Here is a 25,047-nt window from a genome sequence, read left to right on the forward strand (position 1 = left end):
GACCACACAGCAGACAGTAGAAGGGATAACAGAGTATAAGGGCTCTAGTAGGGGGAGGCAGGCTATCTGAGGGTGCCATCTGGGAAGTGGGTGTGTAGTTGAATAAGATGGTTTGGGATGTTCGGTGTCATACACACACACACACACACACACACAAAATAATCAACAAATTTTAAAATATGTATTTGAGGAGGAAGCATAAATATTTGCATCATGTTAATTAGTAGAGGTGATAAACATTATCATTGAAATCTACCCGATGACTTTATAGACATACACAGGTGTCAAGGATCTGAGTGCAACCGATTATGACTAGTAGCAATCAGATACATAGAGATTAGAGATGCGTGTGCCAACATCTCAGTGTTATGAGCGAAAACAATGAGTCTTTCTGTAAGAAACAGTATATTTTAAAATGAAATGGAGATGTTTTTTAAAGGTTAAAAACTCATTCAGTTTTATGTCTTATAAGGGTTATACTGAGTTCAATATTGTATAACTGTATTAATTTAACTGTGAACTTAAATATTTTATAGCCACTTTTGAAAGAGATGTATCTTTGCTCTGGAAGCTGTTACTGAATGTATTAAAGCTGTAATGATATGCTTCTTCTAAAAAAATAAAAAATAATATTAAAATAAAAAAGTGTATAAACATAAAAATAATACTAGGCAAAAGCCTAAATTAGGATTATGCCATTTTCTTGTTTAATGATTTAGAAAGTGTTTCTGTAAAGCATGTTAAAGCAAGAATGATGCAAAGGACATGTTTCATGCCTGTTATTTGTCTCTCATTTTATTCACAGAACGAGAATTCATTTTAAACTGGAGAAAGAGGCTTACCGACATTCAGACAGAGGATTGGAAAGTGTGCACACGCTGGATGTTTAAATAAGTTGATTACTAGACAGAAAAAGTATTAGATTTTAAAAGAGTTTGAAGGGGCTGGAGAGATGGCTTGGCAGTTAAGAGCACTGGTTGCTCTTGCAAAGGACCAAGATTCGATTCCCAGCACCTACATGGAGATGAATAAGCATTGTCCATAACTCCAGTTTCAGGGGAGCTGATGCCTCTTCTGTCCTCATCAGGCATTGCACCACATGGATGCACTTACATGCCTGCAGGCCATACATTCATCCACATAAAATAAAATGAAAATAATAAATAAAATAAAGAATAAAAGAATTTGAAGAAAAAAAGTTGTTTAAACTTGATATAAATAATCATGCTATTAATTGGTTGTTTCCATAAAAGTACAGAAGTTAAATTGGTTCAGAGATATGAATTCATTTTTATAAAACAGATGTTCTTAACGAATACCTTTACCCCTGTCATATGTTTATACCTGAATAGGATCTTCTTATCATTGGGGATGTAGTAATCTCTGATTTCCTTTATTGTGAACGTGTTGCTTGGAGAGTCTCGGGAGAGGCATGGGAGTGGAGTGTAAGAGCCAATGAGACGGAGCTTCCATCGCGAGCCCGACACATACCCGTCACCAGTAAATGCTTCCGCCACAAACATATAGCCTTTCTAGAAGAAAATGAAGTAACACAGGCACGACTTATGCTGCCACTGGCCCTCAAATGTACCTTATATATCATGGGATTAAAATGCGTTACTATTTTGGTATTCATATAGATCCCAAGATCTTTCAATAACCATTAAACCATTAACATTGCACTTTTGAAGCTCATCTTAGAAAGCCTAATCTTAGGGATGAGGGTTTATTCCAGTGGAGGCATGATTGCTTCACTTGTGTGAAGTCCTGGGTTTATCCTTAGTGCTGTAAATATAATAAAAATAAATAAATAAATAAGCAAATAAACAAGTAGATTTCAGACAGGTAAATGGGCAAATACATTATCTTTCATGTTTTTGGGAAAATCAACTCTATTGTTTTTCTTAGTATGGTTCCCTAAGTACAAAATAAGTGTGATATTTACTGTTGTTCCTCATGTTTTCTAAAGTGTTCTTTAAAGTTATTGCATTATCTTAGAGTCGTCAGCAGCTTCTGACCTGAATTTCCTGCCTGCCATACTAATCTTTCTAAAATCCTGACTGTTTATGACAATGCAGTTCCTTTGAAGTGGCAGGTAAAGCTATTAAAACAACAGCTCATAGGAGCTCAGGAAACCTGGATTCAGTTCTGATGTGAGCTCTGTAGACTGGAGAAAAGAGCTAGTTGAAGAGTATGGAAAGGTGTCTACAAACTGGATAAGAGCCTGGCTCAGCATAATTAGATGTCTGGCCAAAAAGTTAGTGAGTCACAAACTTGACATCATAGCAGGAAACAACAGCTGAAGGTGATATTGGGTTGATAATTCCAGAAACTACTAATGAGGATTGAAAAAAGATAGATTTGTTCTCTAGTTGTTCTCTGTTGCAGAGGATGCTTTTTGCTGTGTCTGGATTTCCAGAAACAAAACATAAATCTACACCAGTCATAAGAATGCATAAACTTATTAAATATGTCAATGCTGTTGTAATGGAATGCTTCTTCTAATTATATGGTTATTAAATACTTATAAAAAAAGATGCATAAACTCTCAACAGACATCCAGGAGTATTAGCCAGAATTCCAAGACTTGTAATGAGATGAATGGAGCAACATCAAATAGATCTCTCTCTCTCTCTCTCTCTCTCTCTCTCTCTCTCTCTCTCCCTCTCTCTCTTCTGTGTGTATGCATGTGGTATGTGCTTATGTGTATATATGGGTGCATGCATCTATGCATATGCACAAAAGCCAGAGGATACCCTGTTCTACCATTCTCTACCGTATTCCTTTGAGAAAATCTTTCACTAAAACTGGACCTACGCTGATGGCTAGCAACCCTCCATAGTCCTCTTGACTCTGCCCCACCCTCCAGCACTGCAGTTATAGGCACATGTGTAGCCATGCCTGGCGTTTCACATGAATTCTGGGGATTTGAACTCAGGATTTTATGCTTGGCAGTAACTACTTTTACCAGCTGCTCCATCGCCCCTGCCTACAATAAGAAATTTGACATCATGTTCAGAGCAGGTAGAAGGAAGATGAGTGACGCATGATGAAGACTATTTACTTGTAAAGTATAATGTATAGATTTATTATTTGAGCTTCCTGAAATGTATTAAAGAAGCAAAAGAAATTGGCATGGCTGTTTGTGTTGGCACAGACTTAGAGAATAATTTTAAAAGGCAAAGTGTATAAAACCATATAAGATCAATATCAGTAAATAAAAATATAAAGCTAAACCTGTTCTATGACAGGGCCTGGTGAGCTAAATGAATTCAGGATTCTTAGAGTAAAAGAGTTACATAACAGAGTTCTTGAAAAACTAAGAAATCTCACTGGTCAGTATTCTAACACTGGTCAGTATTCTAAATCATACCGTACACTCTTTGAAAAATTCTGACAGAAGTACAGCAAAGAACTCTGAGTCTTCAAACTGAAAAAAATACACTTGCAAACAAATGCATATTTGCAAACCACAGACAAATCAGTTTATTAATGGTTTTTACCAAGATTCAAAAAGATGGCTTGTGAAGTCCCAAAGAACAAAACAGTCCTGAAAGCCAACATGAGTGTTTAGAGAACAAGAACTTCATTTCTTGTTTGATAAGATTAAGAGACAAGAGTCCATGTAAATAAGGGACAAGTAAATAATAACAATTTTGTGGGTCAGGGTGTCTCTGGATGATGCTCCTAGGCAATTAACCATAGCTAGGTAGCACCTAGGCTTACCTGTTACACAGCTGTTCAACAGTTCTAGACATTATCTGTGTAGCTAAATGTTCACATGTCTCTTGAAACACTCTGGGATATGACCCTAGGATCATATCGAGATGGCTCATAAAGGCTATAGCAAATCATTCCATGATAAAAATAATATAGAAAAGCCACGTGGGAAATAACAACAGCTTAAGTTTGCAGCAGTATCTTCCAAAATGTGATTTGTGAAATACTGACTGAAGGTATTTTTTTTTAAACAGACATCTATGATGTAGCATACTTGGAAAATATTGTGCACTTTATTTCCTTTCTGGAGATACTCAATACGAATTGGTTCATTAAGGATCCTGAGAAGTCTCAAAACAACAAATTCATCCTGTGTTTTTGTTTTAACCTTGGAACACTATAGTTTCCTAAACAAAATAAACACCTTGAAGGATCCTAGTCTTATGGCAATAGATTGGAAACTGACAATCTTCAGTAGACTATACACATGACTGCTTTTCCAGTGGCGGTTAATGCAGTCACAGACTACCAAGAAAAGGTGTCATGATTCTCTCTACATTCGGGTGCATCAGAGCTTTGTTCTGTGGCAACATCCAGTTCTGGGAGCCACGTTTTGTCAGGGACATTAGGAATCTGTAAAAGTGTTTATAAATTGAGACTCTTAAAGAGTCAGAAAGCCACAAAAGGTACCACTGAAAGCTGTTAACTGTTCACACAGCCCCCCTCTTCCCACTTATTTCCCTAAAAAAGGTAGAAGAGATGTGAAAGGGTCAGGGAGCTGGATGTAAACCAAATTTGCAACATCAGATAAAAGTCAGTGAAGCTGGAATGTGCTTCTGCATTTTGACTCAAATTGCATTGTTTACAGCTATTCAAGTAATTCAACCTTCATCTCAGGAGCTAGTGCTTCAATAAAGCTGCAGAAGAAAAACAAACACAAAGAAAACACCCCAAAACCCCACAAAAATCTGTAGACAAAAATTAGATTTCTAGGGGCTGGAGAGATGGCTCAGCGGTTAAGAGCACTGGCTGCTCTTACAGAGGACACAGGTTTGATTCCCAGTGCCCACATGGCAGCTAACAACCATCTATAACTCAAGTTCCAGAGTATCCAATGCCCTCTTCTGACCTCCATGGGCATTGCATGACATGAGTGCATTTACACACATGCAGGCAATACACTCATACACATAAAATAAAAATAATAACTAAAATATTTTAAATTAGATCCTTCTATTCTGTTAAACTAAGTAGTCTTTAAATGCCCCTTCCAAAATTTAATATCAATGACTAATGTTCGTATAAGTTATTTAGTGAGGGAGAGCTCAGTTCCAGCCTTTGACGGTATCTATGACTTTGATAGAGTCTCCCTTTAAACAAAACCTTCTTCTTGCCATTGCTTTCTCATTTTCAGTATTTGTGATCACAAATTAAGTTATTTTATTTGAAAGGGAATATAAATCAAATCTGATAAATATCAATGAAAAATTATGAGTGTAAAGACAAATTTTCCTTGGGAGGACTAAGGCGTGTCCTCTTTTCTAGTGTTGGATTGAATATAATGTGTTCTGCTGGACAAGGTGACATTTACAGGTAAGGGAAATTTCATAGTCCTGAAATTCTTCATGAAATGGCATTTTTCAGACCATGAAGGAGAATTTAGAGTAGAAAGTAATTCTGTGTGTTAAAGTTCATAACTTCATGCTTGACATGGAATTTGATTTATAGGCCCAAGATAAATGAAGTAAGAATATCATTTCAAAATAAGAAATACAATGAATATAAATTAAATTAGTGTGATTTAAATATAAAGAGTTCTAGGCCAGGCTGTTCTACATAGTGAGTTCTAGGCCAGGCAGGGTTACATGGTGAGACGGTAATTCAAATAAAAGAAAGAATTATATTGTCCTGTGTTCTAAAAAAAAAATTCCTAAATAGTTTCAAAGAGCTATTGGGATTTTTACTGAGTCAATGCATTTTATTCATTTTTATTCTTAAAAAGTATTGTATTTATTTATTTTATTTTATGAGTATGAGTGTTTTGCCTACATGTGGGTAAGTACACCTGTGTCATGCAGTGCCCATGGAGGTCAGAAGAGGATGTTGGATTACCCTGGAACTCGAGATTTGAATGGTTGTTAGCTGCCATGTGCGTGCTGGGAATCGAACCTGTGTCCTCTGTAAGAGCAGTCAGTGCTCTTAACTGCCAAGGCATCTCTCTAGCCCCTAGCTAATACATTTTAAATTTATTCTTCATTTTTATGAAACCAGTACTCATTTGACAGGTGTGTCTAAATTACACAAAATAATGCACGGAATTTATAGAATGAAACAAAGTCAAGCAAAATCACAATCCAAAGAGAAAAAGGAAGTTCAGGACTATCTAGTCTATCTAAGGAGTGGGAGGCTAGAGTGAAACAAATCTCTTGGTTTGCAGCCCAGGTATGATTCCCCAATAGGGCATGATTGAAAACATGAAGATGGGACTGCTACACTCTGAGAGGAAACACAGTTGGATGAAGATGAAGGCTGGGGTGTGTCATCCTTTTGGCAGGGTAGTATGCCAAGTGCTTCCTGACCTTAGAAATTCATGCTGCCTTAGAAAAGACTAGGGGGCTGGGCTGGAGAGCTGGTGCAGCTGTTAAAGGCGCAGGCTTACAACCAAAAGACGAGGGAGGTGATGGCTGGGCATGTAACCTCAACCTTCTGAAATACCTAAAAGGTAAATACCTAAAAGGGGAGAAAATGTTAATCATGAAGCAGTGACAACCCTGTGATTTGTTTTAGGGAAAGGACTCAATGAGCTCTTGGCATCCATTTCTGTTTTAAATGTTTTATGTGGTTTTGGTTTCAATAATGGCAATGCAGAATGCTTTCTTTCTGTAATGTGAAGGGTATAAAGCAATGGAACTTGTATGAGGACAGACCAGGGCTCTCATCCTCCTAGGCAGAGACTAAAAGCACATCTGCTCTACTTGCTGCAGAGCTCACAGGATGGAGGCTTTGCACCACTGTGGTATGTGACAGGGAGAATAAATTGTGCACTTACCTTGTTCTTGGTGTAAAGATAAGGTACCACCTTTTGAAACACCTTTGGCACTTGCTCCATAGTGTCATTGTTAACAACATGCAACAAACAGATTGGAAGTGCAGTGTACACTTTGGGGAGCAAAATCATGTCTTGAGGAACCAAAAACGTTTCTCTGTAATTATAAAAGTACAAACACATTTTAATATGACTCTTAAAGCTTGTAACTGTATTTAACGCCAAAGAATCTTTTAAAAGCTTAACATTCCAAATAACTAAGGGGTCCACAGATAGTTTTCATTTAAAAATCAGTTTTAATGTGGAAGGCTGGGCGTGGTGGCATACTCCTTTAAATCCCAACACTCCAGAGGCAGAGGCAGGCAGCTCTCTGTGCATTTGAGGCCAGCCTGGTCTATATAATGAGTTCCAGGCCAGCTGGGGCTTCAGGGAAACCCTGTCTCAAAAAGACAAAAAAAATCAGCATTAATGTGGCATTTTGATGTATAAAAGCTAACTCCATTAAGAAACTCCATTTAATAAGTCTCCTTTGATTTTTGTTTAATACGTTATTGCTTGCAAATTAAAGCTTATATTTTTTGCTGGAATCATTGACTTTTTGTGTTATTTTAACATGTTCATTAAAAGTCTAAAAGGTTATTTACATTATCTATATTTTGGTGTAAGGCATATTTATAAAATTTCTGCAGCATCTCATTCACACATAGCAAATGTGGGAGAATTTAAAGTAAGATATAAAAGAAATCTAGAGACAGATACTTTTACCACTAGCCCTACTTTTACTCATAAAACTCTTTAGAGATGAATACTGAATGACATGTAAAGACGGCATCATTCATCACTTGCCTGAACACTATAAACCAAGAGTTGGGTGGCTGATCTGGATAGTTCACAATGTAGTCAGCAAAGGCAACTTTAGTTTCTTCATCTTGATAGCATGGGTAAGATTCCAAGGATTTACACTTGCTTTTAAACATTAGTCTAGAAAAGTACAGATAATTTGAGTATCAAGGACAAAAGCATTTTCAAAATACATTCTATTTATGGAAGAAAAGTAGGTCCTGAAATAGCAAACCCTTGGAAGCCAAAGTTTACTAGATTGTGTTTTTCAAAAGAATACTATGTGACCTATGGTATCTGGTGCCAAGATTGACATCCACATCCCAAGTCAACCCTGAAAGACATTTCTCAGTGGTGCTTGAAGTTATCTGTATGTTATTCATTGAAAGAGAATATAATTCATGAGCAAGGGAGTAATTATAGTTCACAGATGAGAAATAAGAACCAAAACTCAAACTCTAAAACCAAGAAAACCAGGCAAGGTTAATCAGCAGCACGGCACTGGGATGGGGAGCTAAATGGAGCTACAGATGTGAAAATGAGCAATGGATTTGGAAAAGTCAATTATGAAAAACTAAAGGCACAAACAAGAGTAGATTCTAAGGATTTTAATCTGCATGACTTCTGGTTCCTATAACTGACTAAAAGCATCATGCGAGCTGTTTGTTACCTGCAAGCCTGTGGCCTCTTCTATAACACCATGAGAGTGAGCATAGGATGGATGCCCCTCCCTGACTGAATCTAGAGCTACACTTAAAAGCATTGGAATCCTGGATATTTTTCACAGTGTCTCAAGCTAGCTGAGATAGAGGCCATTATGGACATAGAAAACAGTTCTTTAGCAGACATCTTGAAAAGTTCTTTAGCTAGAAGAGGTCTGGAAGAAGTCTAGAAGTATTCTTTACCTTAAGAGAGAAAGTGCATATTGTTCCATATTCAGTTCTAATACAGCCCAAACTTTTTGAAGTATATCTGCAACACTGGCATTTTCCTTTGTGTCTAAAAATAATAATAAAGATGACAATATTAAGTTTGCAGGATGGCCAGACAATGATCTTGTTTAGTCTTCATTTTGCAGATGAAGAATTTTAAATACATAAGTAAGCTGACTCTAGGTCCCTAAATCTTGTAAGCAGAAAAAGCATGTTCAAAACATAGAGCTGGCTGGACTTGGTGGCACATGCCTTTAATCCCAGTACTCAGAGGTGGAGGCCAGCCTGGTCTACATAGTGAGTTCCAGGCCAGCTGGGGCTACAGGAAGACCTCATCTCAAAAACAAAAACAAAAACAAAAACAAAACAAAACAAAACCAGAAAAGGAAAACAAAAAAACTCACATAAAGGAATAAACCTCTAGTTTAGACATCTGTTCACCTTATCCTCTGTCTTTTATCATATTTAGCCTAAAAATCATAAAATGTTCTTTAGTGTAGCTTAAGAGACTTATGAAACCATTTACATAAGTTTTACACACCAAAACCTCCTGTGAGAAACCTTAACTCAGAAGAGGCAACCACCTAATTTTTCTGAAGAACAGCAACTAAAAGGGTGCCACAACACCTCAGTCTACTGCACCGTACACAAATGACTGAAAGGCAGATGAACGGTCTAGGAAACTCCACTCATGGTAAGTGTCAAAGTGAACATGCAGAAACTGACACTCTTTGTAACTGTCCCAAGTTTCTTCATGGTTCTTTCCGGGATCTGAAATGTGTATTTTAAGATGTTCACTTGTCGGCTGTGAGTTTAATGCAACAGAGCATAAGACTCACCAGATCAGAAATCTTGTCTGCCTTACTAACCTCTGAGCCCAGAATGTACATTGGTGTGCCACACTGAAATACTCAATGAATGTGTGCAGAGTGAAAGAAAGAACTCTACTATGAAATTTCTTGAGTTTCTCAGTTTCTCAAAAGGCAAATAATATATATACAACAAACCCATAGCCAACATCATTCAAAAATGAGAAAAACTGGAAGCATCCCCCCATTACAATCAGGAACCAGACAGGGCTGTCCACTATCAACTCTTTTTCAATATAATGCTCAAAACTCTTGCTAGAGCAATAAGACAAGAGAAAGAATGAAATTAAAGGAGTACTAATTGGAAAAGTAGAGGTCAAATTAACTCTATTTTCAGACGTTATGATATTATACATAAGAGATCCCAAAAATTCCACCAGAAAAGTGTTATAAATGATTAATAGTTTCAGTAAAGTAGCAGGTTATAAAATCAATGTACAAATATCAGTAGCCTTTCTACCAATAATGAGCAATCAGAAAAAGCATTCAAGGAAATCCTCCAATTAGCAATAACCTCAGACAAATAAAATATTTAGGAATAAGCTTAACCAAAGACATTAAAGATCTCTAGAATGAAATTTTCAAATCTTTAAAGAGAGAGATAGAGGAAGACATTAGGAGACAGAAAGACCTACCATGCTCATAGATTGATTGGATCAATATCGTGCAAATGACCATCTTACGAAAAGCAATATATAGATCCAATGCAAAGCCAATAAAAAGACCCACAACATATTTCACAGAGTTAGAAAAAAATCATCCTAAAATTCATATGGAATCAGAAAAGACCCCAGACAGCCAATGCAATCTTGGGCAAAAAGAACAATGTTGTGGGGGGGCAGTGCTGGATAGCTTTAGTGTCAACTTGACACACCTGGGTTGAGGGAGCCTCAATTGGGGAATTTCCTCTATTGGACTGGCCTGTGGCCATGTCTGAGGGACATCTTCTTGATGAGTGATGTGGGAGGGCCGAACCCACTGTGGGTGATGCCACCCCTGGGCAGGTGGGTCTGTGTTACATAAGAAAGCAGGCTGAGCAGGGACCAGGGGGAGCAAGCCAGTAAGCAGCATTCCTCCATGGCCTGTGCTCCAGCTCCTGCTTCCAGGTTCCTGTCCTGAGTTCCTACCTTGGGCTCCCTGATGAACTGCGACCTGGGAGATGTAAGACAAATAAACCCTTTCCTCCCAAGTTGGTATTGGTCAGAGTATTTTGTCACGGCAATGAAGAACAAACTAGAACAGGGGGATCACCATACCAGATCTCAGATTATATTACAGAGCTATAGTCATAAAAGTAGCATGGTACTGGCACAAAAATAGACATGTAGGTCAATGGAACACAATGGAAGACCCAGACACGAATACATGCAATTTCAGCCACCTGATATTTGACAAAGGGGCCAAGAACATTCACTAGAGGAAAGGCTGCATCTTCACAAATGATGCTGGCAAAACTGGATCTCCACCTGAAGAAGAATGAAATTGGACCCTTGTCTTTCACCCTGCACAAAATTCAACTCCAAATGGATCAAAGACCTCAATATAAAATTTGAAACTCTGAACCATCTAGAAGAAAACATAGGCAGTACCCTACAAAATACAGACATTAGAAAAAAACTTTCTAAATCAGACATCAGTGGCTTAGGCATTAAGGTCAACAATCAATAAGTGGGACCTCATTAAGCTTCAAAGCTTCTGTACAGCAAAAGAAATAACCAAGGAAGGGAAGAGGAAACCCGCTGACTGGGAGAAAAATCTTTACCAGGTACACATCTGACAGAGGATTAATATCCAGGGTATACAAAGATCTCAAAGACATGAGAAAATAAACAACCCAATAAAAAGATGGGCTATATGCCTGAACAGAGAGTTCTCAAACAGAGAAATAAAAATGGCTAAGAAATACCTTAAAAAGTGTTCAATATCCTTAGTAATCAGAGAAATGCAGATAAAAACTACTTTAAGATTTCATCTTACCCCAGTCATACTGGCTAAGATCAAAAGAATGAAAAACACCAAATGCTGTAGAGGATGTGAAGAAAGTGGAACACTCATTCGTTGCTGGTGGGAACGAAAACTCATGCAACCACTATGGAAAGCAGTGTGGAGAACCCTTAAAAAAACTAAAAATGAATCTACCATATTATCCAGTTATACCTACCCCTTGGCATTTACCCAAAGGACTCATCCTACTGGAGAGATACCTGTACATCCATATTTGTTGCTGCTCTCTTACACAATGGAGTTCTACTCAGAAGCAGGAAAAGATGACATTACAAAAATTTGCAGGTAAATGGATGAAACCAGAGAGTGTTATACTAAGTAACACAAACGCAGAAAAGCAAGTGATGTATGCTCTCCCTCATTTGAGGACTGTAGCATCAATCCCTTATATGTGAGTATAGATCCTGATGTAACCCCAGGAGCCAGAAAAATGGAAAGGATACATAGAGGTAAAGGAAAATAAAGAATCCAAAAAAGGGGATAGTAGGAAACACATGTTACCAGGAGAGTGGAAGTGTTCGCCTGGGAGGGGAGAAGGGAGGGACATGTAGGGGATCCGTGGTGTGGTGGGGAGGGAACACAGGAGAGGGGTGGTGGTGAGAGATGGGTGTTATTGGGGGGAGGGCAGGGGGAATGGGACTGGGGAGGGAGAAGGGAGGTCAGATGGGAGGAAAAAGAGTAGAGGATGAATGAATCCTGGGGGTTTGCAAACCCAGAGGGAAATATGATGCCCCTCAGCCCCTGAGAAATGCACATACAATGTCTAAACATCAGTGCATATGTATACCTGGGGACTGTCTGGCAAGGAACACAGTGTCAGAAGAGACCTCCTTTTGAGTGGTTAGTGAGAGTGGCCCAAGAGACTCCCCAAATAACACAGGTTATTGCCAAAGCTCTTGGTTATCTCCCAGAACTAAAAGATAAGATCCTACTGCTGAAGACAGGACATACTTAGGATACAGGACTTGTAGCAATGGAGCAGGAACTGACCTGGAAACCATCTACCTGAAATTTAACTCTCATAATGCTAGATGATAATATGCAAACTGCTATGGTAGAAAATCAATCAATGGTCCAACCCAGCGCTAAATCCTAATAGCTATAACATCTGGCACAGAAACTACCTCTATTGGTGCAGTAGTGGCACTGTTATCTGGGGTGGGGGGGGTAATCAACAGCCATGTACTTAGACTTAAAGCCCTCCCAATGGGAGTGAACTCATGGGTAGTACTGTCAAGTCAGTGAAATACACATGGCTGAAGAAGATATAGATTGTAGAGAAAATCCTATTTCTGTCATATCTCTAGACAAATGAAATTTCTTGTCATATGCTAAATATGGATCCTTATATTTACAGACAAGCATACTGTACACCACTGATAAAAGAAGCTTCTTTTTGCAACAGATGGAGGCTACTTCAGAATTCCACAACTGGTCAGACACAGAGAATATACATCTGAGAGATGCCAAGTACTAGGTGACACATCTACAGTTGAACCCCTACACCTAAGGGTTATAGACCATAGCGAAATGAGGTGTAGAGAAAAAATTAATGCATCTTTCAGCTCTCACCAGTGAAGTTTCCTATACACACAGAAGACCAAAACTGACCAGTTTTAAAGAATAAGAGACTACAGTGTGTCCCTACATATATTAAACCTCACCCATCCATGGGTCAGGAATCATTGCGGAAGAGGGGGTAGAAAGTTTGTAAGTGCCAGGGCTTGTTCATAAACACAGGGAAGCAGAGGGTTTCAGGCCACTGGAAGCTTACACATGTGAACTTGTGGCAATGGTGGCACTGGGCACAGGACCAATGCCACCTCAATCAGACAATGGCCCAGAGTGGAGTAAGATCAATGGGTGATTGCTACTGGGTGAGGGAGAGTATGCCTTACTTAGAATCTCTAGATGAGCTGACTGGACTTCAGTGGATGAATTTGCACTAAAGGACATCTGGGTATAAATGCTTGACTAGATAAGACTTAACATGTATGGTGGAATACATGAGTGGGTTGGGGGGGAGGTGTTGGGGGAGAAAGTCTAAATTTGATTAAGAACTGTTGTATGAAATGTACAAAAGAAAGGTAAATAATGTCATTGCTTGAATATCATTTTTACAACATATAGGGAGAACAACATTTTACTATATATTGAATTTAATAAATGTATATATTTTTCCAATGCAGAAAAACATAAAAATCAAATAATTATAATTTCTTTCTCCTCCTTTCTCCCTATTTTCTCTTATTTTCTCTCTTATTTCCTTCCTTTCTTCCCTCCCTCCCTCCGTCCCTCCCTCCTTCCTTCCTTCTTGTTTTGGTAGGCCAGGTTAGCTTCAAGTTGGCAGGAGCAATCCCCCACTTTTGTTCTCTGAGTGCTGGGATTACAGGTGTGTATTATGACTGAGTATATATTATAAACACACAAATAGTAATTAAATTTCATTAAATTAAATATAGTCAAATAATTTTGGTCTAAGTGAGGGAGCTTATGAATGGCACATTCATATCTGTAATATTTTCCTGTCACAAACCACTTATTGCACTTTAAAAAAAATCTTTGGTTCTGGCATGGTGGCACACGCCTTTAATCCCAGCACTGGGGAGGCAGAGGTAGGTGGATCTCTGTGAGATCCAAGCCAGCCTGCTCTACATAGTGAGTTCTATGCCAGCTGGGGCTTCAGGGAGAGACTGTCTCAAAAAGACAAACAAAATAAAACAAAACAAAACAACTGTTGGGAATCTAAAGTTTTTACTCCTTAGTATACCAAAAAATTTTGTCGGAAGTCAATCCTACCTAAAAGTCAAAAACAATCATGTGAAAATGACTGAACATAATTTCTACATCTTCTGACTTTAAGTTAATGAAAATGACCACTTTCACAATAAATTCATTTAATATACCTAGAAACATTTCATTACACAAATATAAAAAGACAAAGAGACATCTGAGATCCATGCTCTGCCTTTGAACTTCACCTTCATGCTCAAAAACACTTGTATCATTCATTTATGCCTGTGAAATTAGGCTAGAAATGTCCACGTCTTTCTTAGCTAAAGCTGATACGGCAAATTGCCAGGCACTGGGGATGTTTGAAAAGAACACATGACAGATTAGGAAAATACAGCTGATCGTCCTTTCATGTACTCATTTATTCATGCAACACACATCACTTCTGGTGTATGTATGTGTATGTGGTATGCATGCATGTGTGCATATCTGCTTATATGTGTATGGGCACAGACGTGTGGTGCACATACAAATGGATATACGTGCATGTAGAGACCAGAATTTGATGGTGGGTGTTTCCTTTGATCACTCTCCAGTCATTTACTAAGGCAGTGTCCCTTGCTGAACTTGGGGCTCCCTGGTCTGGCTGGTCTGGCTAGAGAGCTTGCTATAGAGATCCCCCAAATCTGCCTCCCAACTACTGGGGCTATAGTGGACCATCACACCAGCTTTTATATGAGTTCCAGGGATCTTTTGGACTCCAGTCCTGATGCTTTAGCCACTGAGTCATTTCCTTAGCCCCCTTTAGTAAATATTTATTATATGTGCTGTGTCTTGGACACTGAGCTAAATTCAGGGAAGAATGAACATTGACATGCTTCTTACCCTCAGGGAACTTCGGTATTGATAGAATACAAATTAGTTAAGCTGAAAAACAAGGTGACTCCAAAATACTTAAAAAATGCATAAACAAATGTTCATTCCTGGCCACACGAGTTCTTTTCAAATGTGTTTGCAAAGTGTACCTGGCATTCTGGCTTTCATGATTAGTCTGACATAGGTCCCTCTCCACATGGATTGAATTTTCACTGCCGCTGCTATTTCCTTAGAAGAAAACTCTTTCTCATTTATTGGCATAGGATATTTAAGATCTACCCATTCTGCTGGAAAGAGAAAGACAAATTCTGGGTTGAGATTTATGTTTAATCCTTTCCCCAAATTTGTAATGTCTGAGGCTATGAAATCCTCCCAACCAATACAGTTCCACAGTGATGGACTGATCACCCACTTCATATTGCCCACTGCCCTTGTCTGAATGTAAAGCTCTGAGGAAGGAAAACACATGAAGTTGTGATACTTCAACGGCCTGCCACTGATTTCCATGGGAAAAGGCCATAGCCTTTCCTCATAGGTGAAAGAGAAACAAAGCGTCATGGGAATAGAAACAAAATGTGGGAAGAGTAGGGAAATAAAGAAATAAGGGGTCGCCTAGAGTTCCTTAAATCATACTGTGTAGATAAATGACAAATAAAATAAGGAACTTCGGGTTTCCCTGAAAGTACGTGTGGTAGGGATTAGCAGGGCTCTTTGCAGCCACTGGCATCCCCTGAGCTCCCCTTCAGCTCCTACTGTTCTGAAGACCTGTTCTCCCTGCAACACAACAACTTAGCACCCCTTCTCAAGTTAATCGTCACTTCCATGCTCAAGTACTTAAAAAGAAGCAGTACCTAAAGAGACATCCTCTACGGAGGAATCAAGGAAGTCCATGTCCAAAATCAGAGCCCGAAAAGCAAATTTGAGATTTGAAGGAGACTTGCTTATTTGAGTTTTTTTAATTAAATGCCATAAAGAAATGTGAAAAACCTGAAAAGAGAGAAAGTTTTTAAATTTTTTTAAAAAACTTTTGAGACAAAGTCTTGCTATGTAGCCCAAACTAGCCCAAAACTAGCATGCCTCCTGCTTTATTGTCTCAAGGACTAGGATTATAAGTGTCCCACCATGCCCAAATTTATTGAATTCATCAACTTATTTGCTAACTGATTGATTGGTTTTGATAGAGCCCATGTAGCTCAGACTGGCCTTGAATTTGCTATGTAGCTGAGGATGACTTTAAGTTTCTGATCCTCTTGCCATCACTCCTCGGTGGTGGGATTATAGGCATGCATCATCACACCCTGTTTATGTGGTGCTGGGGGTCGAACCCAGGCCTTCATGCATGCCAGGCATTCTAAAAACTTAACTACATTCCAGACCCCAATTTTATTTTTCAGTTAAAATAAAATACCATAACTTGATCAGATAGTCTGTAAGAAACTTTAAGTACCCTTAAAATGAAAATAGAAAAAAAAATGGTCATACATATATATGACCATTTTATTCTATTTTAATTATATATATGTACACACACACAATCTAAAAGCAGACTGAAGTCTCACTCACCTAATAGACCACAATTATTATTTGACTATTTTTAATTTAATAAAATTTAATTACTATTTTGATGTTTATAATATATACTCGATCAAAATACAGCATTAAACTTGTTGAGGAGAGAAACCATAAGATAAAATTATGATCCTTGCAATTGAACAACTTAAATGTCATATTTCATTGACTGGAATATTCTATCCATTGAAAAACATAAGCTTATCTAATATGCTACAAAAGATACGTTGTTGCTTAGGCTTTTAATCATTTTCTTATCTTGCAGGAATACATACTACATACAAAGAAAACCCCTGTAGATTTATTTATTTAGGTTCATCATCATATGCCACATAGTGGTGTGATCATCAAAATATAAAATGAAAATATTTGTTAACATTTTGTTAAATGTTTTGCTATAGGGGTTATAGCAAATAATACCTTTTGTGTTTTAAATCTGGGCTAGCTACAAAAGTCCACGTGTTGGGTGATGCTGATGCCCCTAGCTCATTCTTCTAATCTGTCCACAGCTACAGGTGACTGATTTTTGCTATGGTACCATGCCCTGAAGAGTCCAGCAAGTCATTTGGTGGTTGGATAATTTCAATGGACTTCCAACAAGGTGGTTAGAGATTCATTTACAAGAACTGACATCTGTCTGACATACAGTTTTGCTTTTTCCATCCTCAACGTCTCTTCCAGCATCATTATCAAGGAATTGTAGAAAATGTGACTTACTTGCATGCAAACCATTCTAACATACCTTTTCATTAGCAAAGGCTCCATTGGTTTTAATGTACATCATTGATAGAACTGATGAAGGACTGGTAGATTGGAATGGCACATCAAAGGCTCACTCCTAAGTCAGCCTAGAGATAGCTTCCTGTAGTACATGTCTATTGAACCAAATACTGGTATGTGCTCTTTTCTGCATAGCTAACACAGGTAGGTCTAAGACACCAAAGTTGTAAGTAGCTCTAGCCTCCTCTGTATCATTTGTGAGGACTTGTTCACAGAATGTGTACTGTCTTTCCCCACAAGAAAGGAATTACTGGATTGTAGAACTTAGCTCCTGGACAGAAGGCAGACTTTGCTAAGATTTAAGACAAGTCCAAACTATATGTCTTATTGCTTTGGGTTCCTCTTCCTGGCAGAGAAGTAGGAAAAGCCAAGTCAAACAAAATAAAACAAAACAAAATGGGGCCAGAGGGTTGTTTCCATGTTTAAAAGCACTTGCTGTCCCAGCATATTACCTAAATTCATTCACTGAAACCACATAGTAGTCCTCTGACTTCCACATGACACATGAACTGCCCCCCCACACACAATAGATAAATAAATAAAATACTTTAAGGAAAAAATAAAAACAAAAACAAAATTCATTTAACGGGGTAGAAGAGTGTATATTGAATTCTATATTGAATTGTATATTGAATTCTACATCATACTGGGCAGAAAAGTGTGCTCTGTCTCCTTCCAGCTTCACCATCCTGGAATGTCCTTCTTAAAGACCATTTCTTGGAAATGTTATCATCAAAGATGGAACGTGATCTCCCAATTTCTTTGGGAGCACTTTACTCCAAATTTCAAAGCTACCTCTTCTCATAAAGCCAATTAAACAAAATCAATTAACAACAGTAAGGGAATTTAGGGTAAACTACTGTGATGAGAGACGCTGCGGTGTTCTCTTTCTTGAGGGCTAGTCTTTTCTATTGAGTGTGTTATGGGTTGAATCCGCTTGAATGTATGAAAAGGTGGACTTTTGATTACAGCAGTTTCAGCTGACTCCCTGTGATAGGCACGGCATTCTGCTTCAATGCTTGTTCAGTAATAAAGCTGCTTCCTTTCTTCTCTCTTTGCAAAGTACTCTTCTAGGTTGGAGGAGTTCCAGTTCAAAATACTTCCCCCAAAACATCCAGCATCAACTTAAATTTGAATAAGAAATAAAATGACGATTTAGTTCAAAGAAACTTTTACTCAGTGTTCATATTAAACATCGTAGACTCTTAATTTACATGACATTATAATTTAATTGGGTGTCCTGTATTTTTATTTGCTAATCCTGACTATAGGTTTCTTTCCTGAAGGGGCATGTACTATGTTCTGAAATCATTTTCTGTTGTCACATCTCCATCTAGATTGGAGAATGTGACATCCCACAGTGGACAAGAAAACTCTATTACACAAATAATCTGGTTCAAATGTCAATAGCATAAAGATTAAAAAAAAAAACAGATGTCATATGTCACCTAATTGCCATAATACATCTAGGGTGGACAGGTGTATACAGACTGCCTCCTTCCTCAAGGAGAGCCAGCCAGTAAGTCCCTTGACCTCTCTTCCTCAATCTGTCTAGAAAGCCAGAATGCTACTCAGCCCTGGCAGAGGCTTATGTTGTAAGAGAGCTTTAAGGCTTCTGAAGGCAACTTCAACCAATGGAATACTTGCTAGTGGATGAGTGCCACAGTCTTCCCATCCTTCAGTGAGTCATCCTTCCCAATTCATCAGGAGCCTCTGGAAGACTGGGCCCAGTAACTCATGGCAACAATTCTCACATACTTTAATTTCTTCCTCCTTCTCATTCCATTCTTCTCCCTTCCTTCTGAAATCACTTCCCAAATAAATAGTCTCCATTCAAAACAATTTTCCAGGCTCAACATTTGGAGGTCACCTAACATAAGACACAATTAGATAGGAGTTTTCCTGTTGTGAACATTATAACCAGAATGTACTTACTCTGAAGTGCTGAAGAGTGAGTTCCTTGTTGTGGAGGGGGATAGGATAGTGAGCTGCTTGTAGATCCCTCATAGCTGCAGACAATTTAGCTTTGTCTTTGAAACTAGCAATCACATTTCCAACAGCTTTCAGAATTATTAGAGCCTGCTCTGTAAATCGGTAACTCTCCTGTGAAGACAGAGCATACATATATAGCATACATATAGCAATGAACCTCATGTGTTTTAAGGGTGATTAAGTTAACAAGAGTCCAACATTTAGGGAAGTAAAACCTCTGCTGTATGATTGATTAAATGGCTGTTTGTAAAGAACTGACAAGATCAAGGCATTTTATTGGATGCTCTGTTCTGAGACATGGTACAAGGGCTGGAAGTCCTTTAAGAGGAAATGCATCCAAGGAGCTCCTGGAGGTCAGGGAAAATTCCCCCACAGTGTTAACGTCCAAACTTAGTTCTGAAAGATGTCTAGGAAATAGTCTGACAAAGGTTGAGATTTTGAGGACGGGGGCAGAGAAATTTGCAGGAGAGGGCCATGCAAGATCAAAAAGACCAGCGAGTAGGCTAGCCTGGGTTGCTGGCTCCTTCCTGCTATCCATTCTGATAAACACTAAGAGGGTAAGGCAGACAGAGATTTGAAGAAGCAACTCAATTTTGAGAAATCTGAGAAAAGTCTGAGATATTTGATGGCTGTCTTGGTTGGTGTGTGTTAGGGAGTAGTAGTGTTGACTGGAGCACCAGGTGCTTGCTTGGAGGAAAATCAAGCTGTCTTTACTATTTCCCAGGGGATGCCATAGTACAATTGTTCTTTAGATACCCACAGAAGAGCTGAGAGTTGGTCCAGCAAGTGTACCTAGATAGCACAGATGCCCTTCTGGATTGGTAAACTGATGGAAAATATCCAGATGCATTGCTACTCTAATGCTTGAACATCTCCAGTACCTCTCCAAACCCCAGCATCCAAGGAGAGCTTCATCTCAGAGGTGTTATTTGAGGAAAACTCTGCCAAGAGAAGTTGCCTTATTATACGGCAGCACTGCGAACCTCTGCTTATGGGTTAGCCTATCTCCTTCTACATCTTCATTAGAATCAAAGAAAAGTGGAGATTAAATTTGGTTCCCAATGACCCTTATAGGATAGAGGCATACTATCTCCAGGGAAATATGAAGTCACTCTCCAAAATAAATGATCACCTGGGAGTTAATTCCCCTGCAAGAAGACAAGAAGCTGGGTAATGCACAGCACATAAGCAGAATTGTTTTGTTTTTGTTTGGGGGGATTATTATTATTTTTTGGTCTTTTTGAGACAGGGTCTCCCAGTAGCCCCAGCTGTCCTGGAGAGCCTCCTGCCTCCGCCTCCTGAATGCTGGGATTAAAGGCGTGTGCCACCATGCCCGGCAGAATTTTTTTTTTTTTTCAAGAAAAAATTAAAATAAGCAGGATAAAGCTGGGCATGGCAGTGCTTTCTTGTAATCCTAGCTACTCAGGAAGCAGGGGTAGGAGGATCCTGGCTTAGTTCCTGGCTTAGCCAGGGCTACACTGTGAGATTTTTGTCTTTAAAAAATGCAGGATAGGAGCTGGAGAGATGGCTCAGAGGTTAAGAACACTGGTTGTTCTTGCAGAAGACCCAGGTTCGAATCCCAACACCCACATGGCAGCTAACAACTCTCCATAACTCCAGTCCCAGGGGATCCGACAGCATCTTCTGACCTCCGCGGGCATTGCATGACAAGGGTGCACTTACCTACATGCAGGCAATACACGCATACACATAAAATAAATAAAATTTAAAAAAAATACAGGATAATAATAGTCAATGAAACAAAGGACACCTTCTTTTGAGATGGAATTACTGATGTTCTTTTAGTGCTTACTGTGCAGAATGAAAAGCATAGAAAGAGAGAGAGCATAGCAAAGAGAACAGTCTTAGGGAATCTTGCACAGCCCTATGTAGATAGGCCAGATGGCATGCCTGAGGAATGTCTAGGCCATCTGGGTGGGAAGAGGCTGATCTTAAATCCTTTTGTTTCTACAAGATTTGCTGACTGGCAGAGAGTCCCATGAAATACTTTGTTTCATCTTGACATTTTAGTGACAATTGTAAGAGATGAGGTAGTACCAGAAGCCATACCACAGAAATTCTAGTCCCCCACAATGCACATGGGTAGACAGAGGCCATCATAAACAAAGAGAGGATTCAGAGGAGATGCTGCATCCATTGTCTCTATAAGAGCTAAGGAAGGGGCAAGAGACACTGAGAAGGGACCAAGGAGAGAGAAAGAGAGAGAGAGAGAGAGAGAGAGAGAGAGAGAGAGAGAGTGATACAACCCTGAGCCTTATGTATCTACCTGAGTTAGGTACAGAAATGAAGAAACCCAGCAGCAGAGTAGAGCTGGGTGCAGTTTGGAAGGAGAATTAATTTTGTTTGTATTCCTACGAACTTTATACTCTTAATTACACAGATTACAATTGGGCATTTCTTGAAGAATATACTAAATGTTTAAAAGGTTAAAAAAAACTAAATGAAAAATTACAAATAGGATTTAGTTGATAACCTTTGAAAGCAGAAACATACAGAGACAAAAAGAAAGTGAGAGAGACTGAAAGACAGAAAGACAGAGCAGTTGCTAAGATATTTACCAGCTCAAAATTGGGCAGTACAACATCTTCATCTCCAATGACAAAAGTCACCATACTGCAGACATGTACAGCATGTCCCACGGGGGAATATGCACTGAAGAGCAGCATGTGTCTCCTAAAGAGAAGAGACACTACGTAGAGACTGCATGGGTCCTGTATTGTTAAGTATTTACCTTTGCTACGTGCTTGATTAGAGTCTGGAACTTTTAGTCAAAACTTAATAATGAATTGAATTTTTTTACACAGACGCATAAGGACCTTTAGATTTTCACTCTAGAATAACCCTCAGAAATCATGAAATCTGTATTCTATTGAATGCATAAGACAGAAATAATTAAACTAAATGACAAACTTGCACATGTTGGATGTACCTTCCACATACTGCTCTGCAAAGGAGGATTCTAGATTCCCCCCCACAACAAATCATGCTACAGGCTTTGCAGGTTTCACAATCTTTTTCTAACAAATACATCATGTATATATGTGAATTCCATCTCTCCTATCAGATGACGTTATCACAGAGAACAAGGAGAGTCACTTTCTTCAGTTACTGGGCATTTAGACTCTCAGGACATTCTCAAAACAAACACACTGATAGCTTAGGACCTCTGTGTGGAACTAAGATTCTAAAACGCTCTTTTACTAATTCCCTGTGTTTGGTGTGTCAACAGTAAGACAGTCACACAGAATAACTTGACTTCTGGAGACTTCAAACTAGAGTGTATATATGAGAAATGGTCAAGTTTTAAATTTTATTATTTTCTAGACATGCTAGATGCTTAACATATTATTTCAGCATTTAATTTCATTGCTTGGGATTCATTTTGCACACGATCTGTAACTTTTTACCAGTCACATGGAATTAGAATGATCGATTTTGAGGGGGAGAAGCCAATGAAAAATTTTTTCAGCTGTGATATGAAGTAATAGTCTGAATTTTATATGCTAAATGCAAGAGAATTTTTCCATTGTTTGTAATTTCCTTGAAATGGAAAGTATATATTTATTCGGTTTTATCATAATTTAAAAAATAATGTCTAATAAATACATACCACAGGTAGAATTCTAGGTTGATGGGCAGAAACTTTACGTTTCATCATCTAGACAGAACCCAAAATTTGAATGGAATCAAGCAAAATTCTTGCTAAGGAATACAGTTAACTTTTTGAGAAAACAGGAGATTCTTGATTAAATCAATTTATAAACCTCATGGCTGAGCATGCTTAAGTAATATTTACTAAATACATACCTGAATCACCAACAATGATGTCTCTCCCAAAGGGGCATCCAGTGTGGAACTGAGAATGTCACTCATCGATGGGATTATCTCTCTCAAGAAGAGAGACATACAAAGAGCCGATACTTTTTACTTCATCATTAGTCAACAGTCTAAAAGATTGGAGCATGGGAAAGTGAATTCAAACCTTACCCGACAGGCAGGCACACCATGGCGGCCTTGGTGGAATAGGTGTGGAGCCTCAGAACCAGGCTGAGAGGCTTCAGTGACTTCCAGGTGATTTCTTCCACTCTCAGGAGTCCAGGCTCCACCTGAGGGCCATCCTTTGTTAAGGCTTTAGAAGAAGGGAAGAGGTGTTGAAATGTGACTGGGCAAGGAGAGCTGGCCTTCACTTGCATTATTTTCTATCTGGTAACAACAATCATGATTGTAAAAGTCAACCAGATATTGAAGATATTCTAAAAATGTCCCATGAAATGTTGAAAGTTACTTCAAGTAAGTAGTTATTGAAAACAGTGCCCAGCTGGGAATACTGGTTTGCCTTCTTGTTCACGTCCTCCTCATAAAACTGGGCAAGCGTATATATTTCAGTGTTTGCTGTCATTTTTATTGTGTCTATGGACACAATTATAGCATCTTACCAGATGCAGTTTTAAGGGAAGATAATATATAACATCTAGAACAGTAAGAGATTTTTCTAAGATGATATCAAAGAAAATGAAAATATCCTGTTGATTAGCTAAATGTTTGCCTTTGATACCCAGAGTCTTTGAACTTACACAGAAGTTGTAAGAAATAAACATTTAATTTTGATATCAAGTTTTTTAACATACATAAATAGTATGGCTTATTTTTCATCAAAGATTGAGGGCAGAATACTTTCACCCTATTTCAAAAATACACTCAAGCTGAAAATACAAGGTTACAGTGTATTGATGCAGGCAGAATTTAACTCTTCTACAGTGTGATGGCTTGAGACCTATGGGTTAAGTGGATATATGAAACTAAGGTCACTATATTTCAGAAAATTTACTACACAGATAAATTTTGGTCACCTCTTGTGCATTGTATACTGTTGCAGGCATGGGCGGTCCTTGCCGAAACATAAAAATCCTCATCCAGAACACTCAGTATTAAGTATTCAGGACTTATCTAATGAACACCTACAGCACAGGTATTGTTAACTCTAATTAACGGGCCAGAAAATCAGAGAATAATAGTATGTGTGTCAGAGATCAGCCTCCTACAGGAGCAGGGCCAGTCCATTCATTAGCAGGGAAGGCAGTTTAGAATTTTAGGGAGTTCCTGTGGGAACTCAGCAGCATGGGTTGCAACTGAAAATGACTAAGAATAAGAGCAGAGGTTAGAACCCTGAAGACAGGAAAGACAAAAGCTTGAAGTAGTGGTCCAGGAGAACTCCAGTGGGAGGCATGCACTTGGGAAACGCCTGCCAGGCATTTGTGCTCCTCTGTGTTCAGTGGACAGGCCAGAAGGGACTCCCTTTCCAATCATATTCAGCGGCTTTTTTGCAACCGAAGGCAAAGTTGAGTCTAATAGCTTGGGATACTTATCAGGAAAGGGAGATGAAAGGAATAAGAAATGTGTTTACCAGCAGATGTGTCCAACCTGTGACAACCCCCCCACCCCCGCCCTGGGTTGCATGTAGCTGCGTGTAGCTGAGGATAGTTATGAGTGTGGCTCAATACAAAATCCAAAAGTTACTTGAAGCATTATGAGCTATTTTTTTCCACAGATCTGAAGTGTAGACTTTGTGATGATACGTTGTCTTAGTTTGTTTCTCCATTGCTGTGACAAAATATTCTGACCAATACCAACTTGGTGGAGGAAAGGGTTTATTTTATCTTACATC

General features: G+C 38.7%; 1 protein-coding gene across 1 annotated transcript in view; it reads right to left on the bottom strand.

The window, feature by feature from the left end:
• Window positions 1–25,047, bottom strand: part of Adgb (androglobin) — a 138,992-nt gene that overhangs the window by 47,162 nt on the left and 66,783 nt on the right. Inside the window, exons 19-27 of the mRNA XM_008836708.2 lie at window positions 23,370–23,511; window positions 21,941–22,055; window positions 19,305–19,472; window positions 15,872–16,007; window positions 15,170–15,307; window positions 8,512–8,605; window positions 7,613–7,747; window positions 6,770–6,923; window positions 1,345–1,532 (exon numbers count right to left, since the gene is read on the bottom strand). Of these exons, the coding sequence (XP_008834930.1) occupies window positions 1,345–1,532; window positions 6,770–6,923; window positions 7,613–7,747; window positions 8,512–8,605; window positions 15,170–15,307; window positions 15,872–16,007; window positions 19,305–19,472; window positions 21,941–22,055; window positions 23,370–23,511 (1,270 nt within the window). The remainder of the gene's footprint in view (window positions 1–1,344; window positions 1,533–6,769; window positions 6,924–7,612; window positions 7,748–8,511; window positions 8,606–15,169; window positions 15,308–15,871; window positions 16,008–19,304; window positions 19,473–21,940; window positions 22,056–23,369; window positions 23,512–25,047) is intronic.

Source organism: Nannospalax galili, unplaced genomic scaffold (assembly GCF_000622305.1).
Source record: "Nannospalax galili isolate Female #2095 unplaced genomic scaffold, S.galili_v1.0 scaffold377, whole genome shotgun sequence".
NCBI classification, from domain to species: domain Eukaryota; kingdom Metazoa; phylum Chordata; class Mammalia; order Rodentia; family Spalacidae; genus Nannospalax; species Nannospalax galili.